Here is an 18152-nt window from a genome sequence, read left to right on the forward strand (position 1 = left end):
TCGATGAACCTTTCCCACTATTGCAGCTATTTCAGGAGGGGGAATGTGGCGGGTCTAGCACTAGGCATGTAGACAAAGTGGGTTGCTAGCATTTGGAGGGACCATGAACAAGTCGCTTAGCCTCTCTAAGCCTCCGTCTGCTAAATGAGAATGACATGAATAGTACCAACATCATGAATATTTAAGACTAAATTCAATGGTGCATGTAAAGCACTTAGTGCTTGTCACAGAGTCACATCGTGGCCAATCGTCCAATAGTAATGACCCCCAAGGGGACAAGTGCCTGATCTTACTCATTTTTTTCAAATATTTTATTTATTTATTTTTAGAGAGGGGGGAAATGGGGAGAAAGACTGGAAGAAAGACATCGATGAGAGAGAGAAACACTGATCGGTTGCCTCTTGTATGTGCCCCAACAAGGGACTGAACTCGCAACCCAGGTATGGGCCCTGACCAGGAATTGAACCTGCGAACTTTTGCTTTGTGGGACTATGCTCAACAGAATGAGCCATACCAGCCAGGGGTGATCCTATTCATCTTTAAATTCATGGTGTGTTTCAGTGTCTGGTGCACAGGTGTTAATAAAGGTTATTGCATGAATGATGATGTAAAAACCCTGTTATAAACTTTAAAGTTGACCTTTTTAAAGTAAAGGGCTGCTTTACCAGTGACTTATTTGCAACCCAGCATTTTAGGGGAGTGGGATGTGTCAGTTCCACCAGGAAGTCCTAAGTAAGAGTGGAGTGTCAGCGAGAAAAAGAAGTCAACTCCATTGCTTTTGGCACTGAAGACCTACAAGGGCCGGACCATTGGTTCAGCCAGTCTCAGGATGCCTGTGTGCACCATGAGTGCCGTGCCCCAGGCCAGAGCCCCGGCCCGAACTCTCTACCCCATCCCGAGGGCATCCTTCCCCTCTTGCTTGGCATTTTAGGGCCATCCAGGCGGCTCAGGACTGATCACTGTTTTCTTAAAGGTATTTATCGGGCAACTTGGAAGAGTCAATGGGAGAACCTGTAAAAATGCAAGACCCAAATATGGACCACAGAGATGGTGTGTAGACCTCCCCTCACGCATCTGTCCCATTTGTCATGTCGGCTCTGGCCCTGGAATGGTGACCCAGGTAAAGGCCCCTTCACTGGTGATCATAGGTCTAACCGGGTGCAATTTAGCTTTTCTGTAGTTAAGGTTTGAGGTTTTACCCCAGTTCACAGGCCTTTCTTCTATTTCACTGGTCTAAGGCATAAAGATCCTGTTTCTAAGTAACTTTACTTGTTGTGTGATAGTTTTTTTTTTTTTTTTGGTTTAGTGAATTTGGGTACACAATGTATCAATTGGGTTAAGCAGTTTTAATTACTTTTAAGTCTCAAATGAGTGATGACATATACATTCCAATTAAGCAAGTTAAGACCTCTTCAATTACTTTTCCCCTTTCCTTCAAGGTAACAAAGGCTGCTGTTCACAGCTCCAGGGTGGCCAGTTCCACTGACGGCATCTCTGTCTTCTGCAGTCTGAACAGGGGCTACGGGAAAACAGTGTACGGCTGTCCCCTCTCAGTCCTGGCAGTGAATTTCCATGCCTTGTGTAAGATGTCACCAGCCAAAGCACACTGGGCAGACAGCGTGCAGAAGCAAATAACCTAGACGTGCAGGCGGGAAAAAGTCAAGTAAATTCTTTACCAGTGATAAGGGAAACAAGACCAGCTGGACAATTGCTTCTTCTTCCCCTCCCTCCCTCGAGCAACCAGGATTAGTTTCATTTCATAAGATTTCATTTAGAGCAAAAAAATTAATTCATCAAATTTTCCTGAGGGGGAAAAAAATGATAGGCAAGGACACGGGAGGAGAGTGGGGAAGCCCAGATGTGCAAACTCTGAAACTCACAGCTGCGCTCGCACATCCTGATATAACCGTGTTTCCAAGAATGAGAGTTTCTGTCATTTGCCTGTGAATCTTGCATCATGCAAAGCTCAATGACTCGGCCCTTATTTTCAAAGTTGGAACCTGTTTAGGATAGTTGAATCTCGTATCTAATTGTTACAAGACTTAGCAGAAATTCTTTTCAATCCTGACAGGTTAATTGATGGAGTTCTAAGGGAGGTAGAAAGAAAAAGGAAATCAGATTGAGAAACAACTGAAAATATTTGTATGAATTTCTGACCACATTCTATTCAACTTACACGAGAAAAAATTATGTGGAATTTAATACACAATTCAGTATTAATACTAGGTCATGTTTAAAGGAAGTTAATCCAGACAAAAAATACTTGGCCTCTGGGAAAGTCAGAGTTTTGCTCGAAATGTAACACTAACAAAAAATTACAAAGTTGGTGGAATTTCCAGCACCCGATCATAAGGTTACTTAACCTGACGGCTGCCAAAGTGGTGGCAGAAATGATGTAAGAAATGCACATACAAGACCCATTCCGTCTGAACTCAGAGATTCTAAAGCTCATTTTATTTTTACTTGACTATTCAAGCATTTGGTAAATATCTGGGAAGGAAAAATCTCCCATTTTCTTTCATAGATTTTAACTACAGAAATTACTTCTGGTTTTTTACTTGCATATATCCATGCATTTTGCTGTTTTAACATAAGCAAATTTGAAGGCCACTATATAACCAACCAAAATTGGTGTCGTAAGAAGTTAAAGGAGAGAGGCTGTTTCTCATTGAGCCACATCCAGTGAGTGAAGGCAGAAATCATCCGATGACCTGTCAGAACGGGGCTCCGTGGTACACAGGCCTCACACCCACCTGCAGGCTGGTCGGTCAAATTGCCGCCAGGGCTCTGAAGTCTGACTTCCCCACGGCCTTCATTGTAGCCAAGGTCAGTCAAGGACATCTGCGGTGGCTGGCTGTGGTAAAATGTGAGACGTCTGGGGTGGCTGGCTGTGGTAACATTTGAGATCTCATTTCTCACTTGCCTCAACATGCACCATCAGACTTTTTATCCGACAATCTGATGCTTTTAAGCTGCAACACTGTAGCTCAATTTCCTTTTGAAATTGGCTGCTAGGAAGTTAGAACCAGATTTGTAAGCCTACTTCTAACATGCATTAAATTAAGTTCACTCCTGCTTTAATACTGTTTTCTTTTTCCTTTCTCCTTTACTTAGATCATATGGCTTTTTCGACATAAATTTTATCCTTGTATGTGGCTCTGTAAGTGCTCTTAAAACTTTTCTGGACAAGCTAACGTATGCACAAATTTTAGATCCATTTCACTACCATCAGGATTGAAGTCATCATGCTTACTATGTATCATAGGCTGACTAAAGTCAAATCTCAAGTCTGAGATTTTTAAAAAATGGTAACACTTCTTAGTAAATTTGTATTTTTACTACAGTTAGACTCAACTTGAATTTCAGGAGTTAAGAGTAAAGAAAAGATAGAGTCAAACTACCCCAAATAAATGTTTCCAGAGGCTTCTGAAAGTCCAAAAATTTCATTAAAAATTGAATCATTCATGTTTAAAACACAGTCTGAAAAAAGGTACTTGGCCATGGTACATCATAGCATACAAGATAACCAGAGGTGGAATCTTTATTTCACAAGTTTCAAGATACAGTACAAAACAAATCTGTACATCTCTCTATTAACAGGATTTGTTTACACAATTATATTACACTTCACCAGCCTTTATACTGTATTTAATTAAATACAAAATAAATTTACAAAAAAGTCTACCATGGTGTTCCTTCCAATGCCAGCTTACGGTTTTTTAAAACTTCTAAATATTGATAGTGGTTATACCTTGATCGTATTGACATTGATCTTTTTCAATCACAGAGCACAGTGTCAGCATGCGCGTCTTCCCAAACAGGAGACACAGCGCGAGGGTGGTGACTCCTCGCACACGGCCCAGGCATCCTTCTCATGCGCACAAAATCAGGGTTTTTCCTGTGCAAACTGTCACTTTAAAATAGACATCTTTTCTACTTGGGATATTTTAAATTTCCTTGAAATACAAGTAGAAGGAGAAATTTAGCTTCTTTTCAATGACTACTACATATTAAAAGTCAGGTAGCACATCAGACAATATGGTACTCAGAAATTTATATTATAATTTCATTTATATTTGAGAGCAATGACTGATAAAAAATATCTTCACGAAAATAGAAGTTTCTTTTGCTTTGATTTTTTCTTGCACATCTCTAGTCATAATATTGTGCAACATATATTAAACTCACTTTCAAACAAATACTAGTTGTCACTGGGCCAAATGTGGCCCATGCTGCTCTTCCTGGCAGGAAAAGGGTCTGTTGCATCTGAAGCATTCTGTTTTGAAGAGCGTGTGAAATGTCAGTCCAAACCTCTGTAAAGGGAGCGTTTCCCAGGTGTAGCCAGACAATGATACAAGTGCTACACACACAAAGAAGAGCTGGGTCTCCCTTCATGGGCTTGCGTGCGTGCTTCCACAGCACTGGTTTGAAGAACAAACACGAGGAGCAAAGGAGGGAAAAACAAAGCAAAAAAAAAAAACCCTTTAGTTTCTTGGAGGCAAGAGCAGCTCTTGAATTAAATAAAGCATCCGATCATCAGCAGATCACAGTGAAAGTTTCTAAAACGTCCCAACGGTACAGACAAAACAGCTCGGCAGTAAGACTCTTACCCATTCACCTCATGTGCACGAGGGTGACACATCGTCACGAGTATTAAGATTAATGCAAGTTTGTCTCATTTAAGTGTTAAATAATGAACTTTGAAAAAGGAGTTTTGTATTACTCTTTCTGTGCCTTTGCATGTTAACCAAAAATAATATAAGCCTCACTCAGAAAACAGAAACAAAAACTTCAAACACAAAAAGGAACAAACAAATATCATTGGTACCTTTGCAACATAAGATGGAAGCAGAAAAGGACTGAGACAGTTGACTGAACGACAACCGAATGCGTGAGCGAGGCTCCCCTACGTAGAGGGCTACTCCTGGCGGCACCTGTGAAGGCAGGCAGGCAGGCAGGCAGGCAGGCAGGCGGCGGAGAGGAGGGGCAGGGGAGACGGCTACCATGGGGAAACGAGGCCGCGCTCTATCTGCTACCTCTGAAAGCTAACATTAAAACTCCTGAATCCTGGAGTTAGTTTAATGTCACTGACATTAACGAGCTTTAGTTACTGTCATTTTATTCAAATGGATGCCATTTGATTAGGTTAAGTATTGAGCATTATTTTAGGAGAAACATCAAACCCAGTCCCTATTTGCTTAGGTATAGTGAAAAGAGTTTTGTTTCGTTTTTTTTTTTTTTTTAATCCTCACCTGAGGGTATGCTTATTGATTTTTTTAGAGAGAAGGAAAGGGAGAGGGAGAGGATCACTGATGTGAGAGAAACATATGTGCCCCAACCAGGGATCGAACCTGCAACCTAGGTATGTGCCCTGACCAGGAAACTGAACCCGCAACCTTTTGGTGTACAGGACACTGCTCCAACTAACTGAGCCACCCGACCAGGGTGGGAGCAGGATATGTTGAGACAGTCACAGGACTGGCATCAAAGCCATAGGAACTAAGTTATTTTAAATACACCATTCAAATTTCCAGTAGCAAAAGACCCAGGGTAAAACGGGAAGTGGAAAAAAGCTGGGAAAGGGATATTTGGAATATTAGTAATAAAAAGGGCATGGCAAGTGGTAAACTGGTAGGAAGTTAGTTATTGCATGAAGAACAAGCCTGCCCTTTCCCATCCGGCTTCTGGTAGTAGTGCACAGTTACATGCCATACTTTTCCAAGGTACTGATGGAGGGAAGTAAAGGTAGATAAAAATTCTGCTAAAGAAGAAATTAGGTGGATGGTAGAGGGAAAAAATGGAAGTTTAGTCATCTTAGAGATTTTTAACTTTAAATCAATGAAAACAATTCCTTCGAAATGAAGTGTAACTGCTACAAGGGCCGTGCGGATTCTGAAGGGTTGGGCGGACGCCCACAGAGCCCACCAACTGCATGCAAATCTCTCATCTCAGTGCGAGAGACCACACACGCCGTGGTAGTTACGAGAGCTGCCCCTAGCGGTGTTATACTTTCTGAGGGTGGTATTTCCTACCGTTCACATGTGCTTTTGGATACAGGGTTCTCGCTGTGACCACCTCTTCAAATTTGGAAGCAATTATCTGGGAGGAAGTTTTGCTTACCAGGTTTCTCGTAACACTCTAAACAACCAAAGCAGACAACTTCACATTTAAAGCCTTCATGTTGATTATAGACTAATTAAATCTAGTTCTAAATACAATCCCAACTGCAAGAACTGAAGTCTTACAACTCTACAGGTCATAAACTCTTCAAGTCTTTGGGCAGATGAGGGACTCCGGAAAGAGGGTAAAAGGTTAATTTAAACAGACTGCAGTCAAAGACCTAGAAAGCCCTGCTCACCCACAAATGAAGCCTCAAACTAAAGACAGGCTGGTGAATCCCCCCACCTGACACTGAAAAGAAATGCAAATTCCCGGTTTGTTTTTTTTTCCATTTGTAGGGTATGTGACGTCCTTGAGCTTTTTTCCACTGGTGTTTTCCATACAACGTACCCAGACAGTTCTCAAGTGCAACAGCCTTGATCTGCCTGTGCTCACAGTGGGAGGGTGGCGAACAGGACAGCTAAGCAAACGACTGACTTTCTACGGGAACGTCAAACTGCAGAAATAAAAATCTACCTGAACAGCGTAAACAGGCTTTGGCCTTCCTCAACCTCTGAGCTTCACGCGCCTCGGACCCTGTCTCAGTTTTAGTGTGTGGTGCCGCTTTAGTGCAGCAACAGCGGGCACTGCGGCCGGACGTGGGCAATGGTGTTTCACACCAGAGAACTCAGGAGGGTGATCTGTTCTTTTGTGAAAAGAAATGCAAACTAAAGAAATCCTGGTAACAAATGCTTCAACTCTTGGGAAAGTACATCTAGGATCTTGGTACCCCACACAGAGTTCTATAATATTGCTTTCTAATTTCTCCCATCTAGTCCATCCTCTGGCTTCCAGACCAAGGCTCTGCACAGTCAAAACAAACACATCACATTAAGCAGGTGGGGCAAACGCACATGTTAGCTCAAGGAGTCAGTTCACAATGTTTTCTACACATTCCATTCCAAAGAAATGAAGTTCACATACAACTCGTTAACAAGGCCTTTCCGTCTCTGAAGGAGAGAAGTACGGTGTAAACCACGACAATGACCAATGGTCAGAAACTTCCCTTCCTTCCCTTTTAAAATAAGAAAGATGCTGAATATGTGTACTTGCATATGAACTGGTAAAAGTTGCTGTTTGGGCATTCTGATACACTTTGGAGACTTTTTCTTTGTAACTTAAAAGGCAAGTTCTAGTTTCAGACTTTCCAAACATGTTAAGGTTAAACTTGCAACTAGCCGGGGCTTCCTTTCCGCACAGATCAGGCGTTAGTGTCGATGCACAAGTCCTTCGAGAAGGCTGACCGGAGAACTCACGCACACTGAGAGGAGGACTGAAAGGACCCAGGAAAGACAGCTGGAGACAGTGGACATTACTGTGAGTGTCTCACATGTTTCCGGGGGAGGGGGGTGGGGGGGGGGAGGGAGAGCCACTGAGAGTTGTTATTCCAAACGGCATTGAAACATTCAACTCAGTTTAGGTAAGAGTTACTTATCCCTGAAAATAAAGGCATCAGATTCTAAGCAGCTTTAGGAATTCAATGCTTCCTTGTGCCTCTTCCGGGAGGTGGCCACTGATCCAAAGTCCCAAATCAAATGCAGGCGTTCTCTGCAAACAATCTCCTTGCTTGTCCCTGACCAGGGCTGGACACGGCGGCTGCTACTGTGGCGGCTGTTGCTCTGGCGGCCCCTCCTGCTGCGGCGGTGCTGGCCGTGGTCCCGGCGGCCTGGGCGCAGGCATGTCTTGGTGCTGCCTCTGCCTGTAAGCTATGACTGTCCCCAGCAGCAGCGCGATGATGGTCATGAGGTAAAGGTCCCACTCCGGCCCCAAAAGCTGGTCCATATCAAGCTGGATGAATATATCTCGAATCTTAATGGGAATAACATAAAAATCATTATGATCACTAAAACGTCAGAGAAGGAACTCCAGGAAAATCGCATCACAAATTAAGATAAATACAGAACTTATTAAAATAATTGATTTTAGGAATATTTTGCAATTAAAAAAAAAGGTTTTAAAAGCCTTCAACTGAAACTCAAAAAATAATGCATCTCGGAAACTGAGCTATTATTTCGTAAGTTGACTATATTATAAAGTGTCGGGAAGGGGTTCTTTCCATCAGGAATCTAAGGCACTAGTTCCTAACCATTCTTCACAGAAAATATTTGAAAGGAACACTGGGGACAACGGCGGACCAAGGGGTGAAAAGAAAAAAAATCAGTATCTCGACACACCTGTAACCCATTCACAGTCACGGCACACCAGCTGAGAAGCTCTGTTCTGATGACAGCAAGGGTATTTCATTACTTCTCTCAGGTCATTAAAGATGGGAGAATTCAAATGTTTAGTAGCTGAATGAATGCTTTTTAAAACTTTAGAATTTAACTAAATATTTAACATCTGAATTTAAACTATGTTCTTAGACTATGATATTTCAATTGTTCTAGTGTCACTTAAGTCATTGTCAGTATTTTCTGACTGCCACTTAGTCACAAAGAAAATAAACATGGAGTAGAATCCTTTGTGTTTTAGTAAAATTACATTTAAAAGGTTCACATAGTAAGCCCTGGCCAGTATGGCTCAGCTGGTTGGGCACCATCCTGCAAATCAAAAGGTCGTGGGTTCAATTCCCACTCGCGGCACATGCCTAGGCTGTGGATTCAATCTCTGATCAGAGTGCATACAAACGGCAACAAGCGATGTTTCTCTCTCACATTCATGCTTCTCTTCCTCTCTTTCTCCCTCCCTTCCCCTCTCTGAGATCAATAAGCATGTCCTTGAGTGAGGATAAAAAAAATAGTAAAATAAAATGTCCCCATAGTATATACCTATAGGTACAGGCAATATATTTTTCTGGAAAGAAATTATAAGAAACTATTAACTGCGTTTCCTGGGGAGGGAACGGCAATGGGAGAGTTCGTGTTTCTCTGACTGTTCAACTTTCTTGCCATCAATACTCAGTATGTTGTGTTGTATGATCAAATCCTAGGCTGTGATCCCCAGCTTACTGGTCTTAGAAACTGTGAGAGACAAGGGTCTGGAACGGTCCTGCAGAGAAGCAGCACGCTGCCATGCTGCCAGCTTTTTAACTGAAGGAGCAAAGATCCCTTCAATGAGCGGAGGGCACAGCACACCCTGGCTCACGCTATCAAGCAATCAGAAATGTGCCGTTACAAATGGGCACGAGCAACGGGAGGACAGAGCCCTAGGTCTCCAGTCCTCTGGAGCCCCTGAGACCCTCAGTGGCACGGGCCAGGGCTGCAAGAGGGGGAGGTCAAACTTCTCATTATAGATGCTGGAGCACCCAGGACCACACTTACATCTGTGTAATACAGGAGGGAATCCATTCTGGAATCCAATGACGAGACAGTATAGCCATCTATTCTGAAAGATGTTCACTAAAGGTTGCAACACGACACTCTCTTGTCCGGAATGAATTAAAGTTAAATAGCCCTTGTTTCTGCATGTATTTAACACTTTCAGAGCCAAATGCTGTACTAGTTAACCCTTTATGAGGAACTACAGGCACTGGAAACAAAATGTCAAACTGGAGACTCAAGGGCACCTACATGTAAGTGTTGTTAACTAAAGCTGGGAGTTTTGAAGAGAACGGCTAACCCGTCTCCTGCCAACGTTCTACCTTTGGCTTGTTTAAGTAGCTTCAGATATTTTTAGAGAACAAAACGCTGGTGGTGGTTTTAGCATGTTTCACTATCAGAAGAATCTAAAGTACAACGGCCCGGGCAGGTTACCAGGTTTTACTTCTTCTTTTTTTAAATTCTATTTTTATGGGAGGTCTGAGTCACTGCTAGGCAGGCAGTCATCTGTTTTAATGTTTACTGAATTTAGTTACCTACTGCTTCAAACTGGGCCAGTCTGTTTTCCCCAAATCAGAAAACACCTGCATCAGTGCAACATGCTTCAGCACGGGGAACCACTTGTCAAGTGCTCCCTGAAAACTGTGACTGCAGGTGGCTACATTCAGCCCTCACCTGATGAGGTCTGCAGGTACTTCACCTGGGGAAGAAGGGAGGAGACCAGATACTTGAGGAATACTCCTCCCCTCTCCCCCAACATTTAAAATACAAACCTCCGCCCAGCTGATGTGGCTCAGAGGATCAAGTGACAGTCTGCACGAACCAAAGGGTCGCCAGCTCAATCCCTAGTCCAGGGCGTATGCCTGGGTTGAAGGCCAGGTCCCCGGTTGGGGGCGCACAAGAGGCAACCACACACAGATGCTTCTCTCTCTCTTTCTTTCTCCCTTCCCCTTTCCCTGAAAATAAACATCTTAAAACAAACAAACAAAAAACCAAGCCTGAGGTTACACATCATCTGTATCTTAAGCGAAAGAGGCACGGACCACTTACATTTGTTTCCCGTATGTACTGCAAGAAGTAGACGACACCCAGCTTGCAGAGCGCTAGGAAGACTGGTACTTGCGCATCGGGGCTGGCTTCTGCTGCCATGTCATAAAAACGTTTTGCGAGGTGGATATCCTGTAAGACAGGTCATAAACCCAAATTTACCTCTTGTTAAAATAAGAGTAATTATTTTTTAGTTTATATATTGGAAAATTTATTTTACCTTTCAAGTTGCATTTTTAAATTTCCCTTACCTAAAGAAAAAAACCCAAGTTTTAACTGGGTAGTATTTCTTTAGCTGCTTAATTTGGAAAAACTTACTGGAGAAATTTTAAGACAACTCATGCTCCCCCAGTCTGACACCCACTTGTGGCGCAGACACTCGGCCTGGCCCGCATTCCCAGACTTTCGGAGTGAAGCGCTGCACAGTCTCCACCTACGCACAACACCGTTAACCTGGACACTTCCAGGGGTGACCAGCACGCTGCACGTCGATTTCTTTCCTACTTAAAACTTCCTTCAGTTCCTGGTTTCAGTTTGGAGCAGTGATCTTTAACATGGAGTAGGCATATTCCATTTTAGTAGACTAGAGTTTCCAAGGGCCACCCACTTGCATGGACACTGCTAAGGGACTGGCACCCTGTGCCTCCCAGTCCCACACATGTTTCTGTGAAGGGTGAAGCAGGTCATTGTTGATTCGGGCCCAGGCTGGAGTGTTCAGATGTATGTGTGACAGAATGGGACAGTGGGAGTTGTGAAATTTTCATTCACCACCTTAATTCCTTCATGACCTGACTATTACCAAAGAATATCAAACTCCTAGGAAAGAATTCCATGAGACATGGGAAAGAAAGGCTTAACATTAAAAATGACTTTTTCACACATTTAAACATAACAATTACTTTTAGCCATTCCCTATAATGGGTACCTAGTGTATGCTATTAATTGGAAAGAAGAGCACCTTCAAACAACAGTAACAGTAGGGTTAGTGTCTCTGATTTTTAAAAATATTAAATACTGGCATTTTTTTGGACTGCCATAATTTTCAAGTTCACAGATCATACTATGTGATAACATAGGTTCTATGAGTATAAGTAAGTGGGGTAATTAAACTGTAGCTATCAACCTGGCTGGTATAGCTCAGTGGATTGAATGCTGGCCTGGGAACCAAAGGGTCACTGGTTTGATACCCAATCAGGGCACATGCCTGGGTTGTGGGCCAGGTCCCCAGTAGGGGGCACAAGAGAGGCAACCACACATTGATGTTTCTCTCCCTCCCTCCCCCTCTCTATAAATAAATAAAATAAAAAAAATTGTAGCTATCAATTACATCCTGAATTATTTATTCCAATTATGACTCACCTTATTTACATCTTAATGTTTTTCTATTTATACTAGATGATTAGTTTTTAGTAGTATAAATGCCTCTTTCATTTAAAAAATAAGAAAAAACAGGGAAAAGGTCATTATGATGTTTTATAAAAACTAACAGATTTACTATCATTTTAATTCATAATTATTTATTTTTAAAAGTTGAACCCTAGAGTTTCCCCTCCTCAATGATGCCTTTTATCACATTCTCTATTCGCAATAATTTACATAAGCTATATACTACATTAAATTATGAGATGAGAAAAGCATATTGATTAATTTTTAAAATATGTGTATGTTATTGTTTACGCTATTACACTGTCCCAATTTCCCCCCTTTGCTCCCCGTCCCCAGCCCCTCCCCGTGGACAGCCCCCACACTGTCGTTTACGTCCGTGGGTCACGTGTCTGGGCCCTCTGTCTGCTCCTCCGCCTTCTCACCACCAGTGCCAGCCCCCTCCCCCACAGCTCTCAGGCTGCTCCTTGTTCCTGTGCCTCGGGTTCTGTTCTGCTCATTAGTTTATTTTGTTCCTCAGATTAGTTTCTTGTTTTATAACCTATTATAAAAACAGTGTTAGAATTATATAACTTTAATCTTGGCTACTTTTAGTAAATTATTCCTAGGTGTATCCCACAGAAGTCACAACGTATGTGTGATTTTTACATTAGCCATAGAACACATATTACTTTTATTTAAACTAGAAAATACGGCCAGGCTTTCCGGGGTGGGGGGACGGTGGCTGGGCTGACTGGTCTGACAGAGAGGAGAGGGGCCCTGGTCACTGCGCTACAGGGCAGAGACCTTCCACAAACCCAATGCAGCTCCGGTCTTCATAAACGATGTTTGCGTATCTAACATCAATATAAATGTAAAACATCAAATCAGAATAAAATCAGTGTTCAAATGTGATAAAAAAGCACTCTGACCAAAAATGAACAACTGTCCCTTAGGAGCAGTGGGTCAACCAAGTGCTTCTCAGTGGCGGAGCTAAGGGGTACGAGGCTCTTTGACAAGCTTTGGTGAAGCGTTTTAGGTGTTCCTCCAGCAACTGGGGAAGGACAGCTCCAGGGACGAGGGAACACATCCTCCGCACGTCCCTAGATTCCGGTTCTTGGCTCTCGACAAAACTGGAGAGGGATCTAACCAAGTTATCAGGTGACAGGTCATTAGAAATAACTGTAATGGCAGGTCACCGACTTTTGGCACATAGTATGCACTAAATGTTTGCGTGTGTGTTGAAACCCTCTCCTCCAAGGTGATGGCATCAGGAGGTGTGGTGTCTGAGAGACAATTAAGATTAGATGAAGTCACCAGGGTAGAGCTCTTGTGAATGGAATTAGGGTCCTTTTAAGAGTCCCAAAGAGCCTGCTGTTTCTCTCTTGCTCTTTCCTCAGGTAAGGACAAAACCAAAAAGACAGCTGTCTATGATCCAGAAAGTGGGCCCTCAGCAGACACCACGTCTGCCAGCACCTTGACCTTCAACTTCCCAGACTCCAGAACTGTGAGAAAAAAAGTTTCTGTTGTTTAAGTCACCCAGCCTATGGTATTCTGTTACAGCGAGCAGCCCAAACTGACTAAGACAGCATATAACCCTACAGCAGTTTAAAGAAATAAGTGATCTTGAAGACTGTAATACAATTCTTCTCTTTCCCATGTACTTATTTTATCAAAATTAACAGTATGTTCATAATTGACCAATTATAACTAATAATATCTCAAAAATTTTCCTTAGCACTTAGAGCCCATAATCCCAGGGCATAAAATTCAAAATCTGAATTTATATACTTATTTATTTAAGATAAATACAACAGAGTGAACAGTAAAAGATCTAAGCTTTAAAAACATTACGTTAGTATAAAATTCTATGGGAATAGTGGACTGAAAATATAAAGTCAGGGAGAAAAGGAAGAGATGAGACATGTAATTCAAGAATTTGCTGTATATTTTTAAATGTGTGTATGTGTGTGTGTGTGTGTGTGTGTGTGTGTGTGTGTGTTTTAAGAGACAGAGGAAGCGGGGCGGGAGACGGAGACAGAGAGACAGGCACTGACTTGCTGCTCTACTTATCCACGCATTCATCGGCTGGTTCTTGTATGTGCCCTGACCAGGGATCGAACCTGCAACCTCAGCGTATCAGGATGATGTCTAACCAACCGAGTTACCTGGCTAGGGCTGCTATATATTTTTAAAGAATTATTAATGGGTGTATCAAATTATTTAGAGTAATGTAAATTAAATTTATATCAATTTAGGGTAATTTAACAGTTTTATTAAAAATGTTATTTAAACTAGCTAGAACTTAAACTCTTTGAAACTTAAACTGAAAAACTTTAAATGTCAACTTAAAAACGCACAAGATAGTTTTCAAAATTCTTTAAAGGCACATAGGCAAAAACTTAAGACCATGGGTCTAGAGACTGTTAGATTTCATTAGGTTTAAGAACCAGAAACAAGCAGGGGTGGGGGTTGGGGGTGGGGGTGGGGTGCATGGAAGACTGAAAGGATTGGGGAGTACAGATTGGCAGTTACAAAGCAGACACAGGGTTGCACAGTAGAGTGTAGGAAATACAGTCAATAACACTGCGATAACTTTATATGGTGCCAGGCGGATAATGCAAGTATCAGGGGAACACTTTGTGAAGTATATGCTTGTCTAACCACTATGCTGTAAACCTGAAACTAATACAAAATAATATTGAATGTAAACTGCAATTGATAAAAACTTAAAAAAAAGCAGAAATAAGTTTATCAATAGTAATCATCTTAATTCATTTCAAAATAATTTAGAAAACAATAGAATTTGTCTGATCATGGATGGTTTTTCAAATAAGGAGTTATCAATAGAGGCCACGCTGCATCTCTGCTTTCATGCATCTGGTTTTGGCTTAATATCCCAAATATCACATTATGGATGTCAGTATATGTGTGAGCTGGAAGATGAGAGAGACACAAAGGCAGTCTTCTGAAATATTACAAAACTCTCATAACTTAGTATCTGAAATCTGAGCACATTCCCAAGAAAGCCTATTTTCTATAAAAAATGGAGACGTTTCCCCCAAATCATAATATATACAATTCAAACATTCGTTTTGCAGCCATGCTCACCTGTTTGATGCCCAGTCCTTTCTCATGCATGTATCCCAGATTAAACATAGCCTGTGCACTGTGCTGTTGCTCAGATGCCAGACGATAATGAATGAACGCAGTTTCGTAATCTACGTCGGTGCCAAATCCATAGAAATGGTAGTCTCCAAGCTTAATCCTAGCCACAGTATAACCTTAAACAAAAGTTAAATGCAAAACTTTTAAATGCAAAAATTTTAATTTGTAGTACATAAACTTAACAACAAACCTTCAGCCAAGCTATAAATTCAGTAAAAATGTGAACTAGAAGTACTGCTTTTCAGAAGGCGGCTCTGAAATAGGCAGGGAGAGGTAAAACAAGGTGGGCGGTGGTCCCTGTGCCTGCAGTAATATTCTTCAAATGATCATGCTCTACTCTATGATGTCACTTACATTTTAAAATAGTTCAACTGGATTATTGTTTATGCTTGAAGAAGGGATAGGAAGACAATTTGGAGAGGTGTATGTGTGAGAAAAAATATTCAAACAAAACACAGTGGAAAAAGGAAAAATCTTTTGGGGTTTAGACTAATATTCCATTCGATTCTCATTTACACAATATACCGGACTTACACTGAAAACCAGAGAGTAAGCCACAGCGTGACGTAAGTGTTCAGTACAAGTACCTTGCAATTCAGCTTAGAAACTCTGGGACTAGAACTTGCATTTAAAAAATAAATATCAACGATGATGCAAACAAGTTAAGCAATAGTTAGTATCTCTCAGCGTTAATGTGATAAATGACAGGACTTAATCTTTAAAGGAAATAAAAAAACGAAAAACCCAGAAAGTTGAGAGAGGGGCCTGGGTGAAACCCTCTCATCCTTTAGGGCGAACCCACCACTCACCTTGAGAGGCGGCCCTGTTCCAGTGCAGCAGGGCTCTGGGGTACGTTTCATTCTCACCCACGATGGTTGCTTCCCCTGCAGCAAAAGACGTAATACAAATCAGGCATTTACGGAAAGGCACTAGCCTTTTAGGCTTCGTTTGGAAACTAGGGTGAGTATGTGGAGCACAATTTAAATAAAAATTGGGATACTACAAATATTAACTAGAAAATATATTGTAATAAAATTAAACAGGTATTAAAATACAATACTGAGTTAAAGGGAATCCCTGCATTTAGGACAACATTATGTCCTGAAACACGTTTTAGCCACAGAACCAACGATGAGACTGACCACTGAGCCACTCCTGGGGAGCTACACACTGCTGGAAAGACAATGTTTTGTATCTGCTGTATTGTGAAATGTATTTGCCAAAAGCGGTCAATTTATGATGAACGTCAGATCTATTTCTACTGTCAACTCCATAAAACTAACTTGGATGGCTTGGAGATCTGAGCTAGAATAACTTAAGCATGGGTGGCAAGTTCTGATTACAACAGTAAAGAAGTTTCTTTGTGCTTGTCTCTTTAAACAGGTAACCTCGTGTGAGCCCTTGCATCCGGAACCCCGGGCAGGCCTCAGGTGAACCTTACTCTGGTCGAGAATGAAGGCCGCGTTGCTCTGGGCCACTTCGTAGCCTTGCTCCGCCAGCAGGAGGTACTGGATCACTGCGGCGTTGTAGTCGCCTTCTTTATAGCTGTTATAGGCCGCCATAAGCCTCTCAGACCAACGGCCCCGCTCACAGACATTCTTAAACAACTGTGTGAACAGGAAGAAAAACAAACAAAAAAAAAGAGTAAGAAAGATATGCTAGAAAATTGGTTTTTCACAAGGGCCACAAGTGTGTGTTAGGCATGCTCTCTGCATGTCTGGACTTTCATTAAATACATAGAAAAGCCTGGGGTATATGTATTTGAAGTGTTCACTTCGTCTTTAGAATAGCATACAAATAATAGTGAATAGCCCCGGCTGGTTTGGCTCAGTGGACTGCGTGCCGGCCTGAAAACCAAAGGGTCGTGGTTCGATCCCCAGTCTGGGGTATGTGTCTGGGTTGTGGGCCAGGTCCTCAGTTGGAGGCGTGTGAGAGGCAACCACACACTGATGTTTCTCTCCCTCTCTTTCTCCCTCCCTTCCCCTCTCTAAAAATAAATAAAATCTTTAAAAAAATAGCAAACAATTTATGCTGACCAGACACTGTTCTAGTAATTTACGCATAGTATGTATGTTAACTCATTTAACCCGCCCATGAAGTCTATGAGGGAACACTCTAAGGTGAATCCTATTAACACCCCTTTTTACCACTCAGGAAACTGAAGTATAGAGAGATCCGAAACTTTGCTGAGCATGTATCAGTGTCACTCTAAAGTGCCAGTTAGGAGAGAGCTAAAGACCAGTAGTTCCAACAGGAAGTTAGCATCCTCCTTTGCAACATTCATTTAGCATACAAGCATATGCTTTTTTGACACTACGTCTCATACACTGTCTTATGTGCTAGCATAAGTCTTATGAGTCAGCAGCCGACAATGCCTGCCCTTGTTAACACTGATTCTAGTAGGGAGGGGCAAATGAAATAAGTAAGTGTGACGGTAACACACAGACCCTCACAGTCTCCCTCAATACACTAACGCTGGCAGGCTGCGTCTGTTTCTACTCTAGAAGAAATTACAAAGAAAACCAGAGTTAAAACGGCAGACTTTCCTACCGAGCAAATTAATTTCTTGTACAGAGGCTGGTAGAAAAGCCCTTACCTCCACCGCATTGTGACACGACCGCATCACACCTGTGCCACTGGCATGCATCTGTGCTAGGTTATAGAAAGCCAAGATATGGCCTCCCTGAGAAGCTAAATTAAAATACTTCAAGGCCTGTTTGTAATCCCTCTTGACTCCAATGCCATCTGTAAGGAAAATCACATGAAAGGTCAAGAATAATCTCAAGTAAGATTTAGCTAAAGCATCAGGGAAATAAAACAAAATAAAATTCAGAATTCTTACTCAGGAAAGATGTAAATCCTATTAATAGAGGTCTGTGTATTAATACACATTAATATAATTCACAATAAGAAACAAGATGCACAAATCATTGAATTGGGAGAACATTAATCAACCAGTACTCACTAACTCTCATTTCCATGTCATAGTGACATCTAGTGGAATTAGGTAATTAAATTATCTTGGTGAATCACTGTTAATCCCACCATTACTTACTATAGTACATAGAGCCAAGCTGTAGTTGTCCATCCACCCAGCCCTGTTCGGCAGCCTTCTGAAAATACTTCAGTGCCAGATCGTAATTCTGTAAGAAAGGATCA

General features: G+C 41.8%; 1 protein-coding gene across 1 annotated transcript in view; it reads right to left on the bottom strand.

Moving 5' to 3' along the window:
- Positions 1-3527: 3527 nt before the first annotated feature.
- The window catches only part of SEL1L (SEL1L adaptor subunit of ERAD E3 ubiquitin ligase), a 50409-nt gene continuing 35784 nt past the window's right edge, over positions 3528-18152 (bottom strand). Inside the window, exons 15-21 of the mRNA XM_028506502.2 lie at positions 18049-18136; positions 17590-17738; positions 16435-16600; positions 15803-15877; positions 14937-15109; positions 10467-10595; positions 3528-7968 (exon numbers count right to left, since the gene is read on the bottom strand). Coding sequence (XP_028362303.1) covers positions 7759-7968; positions 10467-10595; positions 14937-15109; positions 15803-15877; positions 16435-16600; positions 17590-17738; positions 18049-18136 — 990 coding nt within the window. The 3' untranslated portion in view covers positions 3528-7758. The remainder of the gene's footprint in view (positions 7969-10466; positions 10596-14936; positions 15110-15802; positions 15878-16434; positions 16601-17589; positions 17739-18048; positions 18137-18152) is intronic.

The sequence above is a fragment of the Phyllostomus discolor genome, chromosome 1 (genome assembly GCF_004126475.2).
Source record: "Phyllostomus discolor isolate MPI-MPIP mPhyDis1 chromosome 1, mPhyDis1.pri.v3, whole genome shotgun sequence".
Taxonomy (NCBI): domain Eukaryota; kingdom Metazoa; phylum Chordata; class Mammalia; order Chiroptera; family Phyllostomidae; genus Phyllostomus; species Phyllostomus discolor.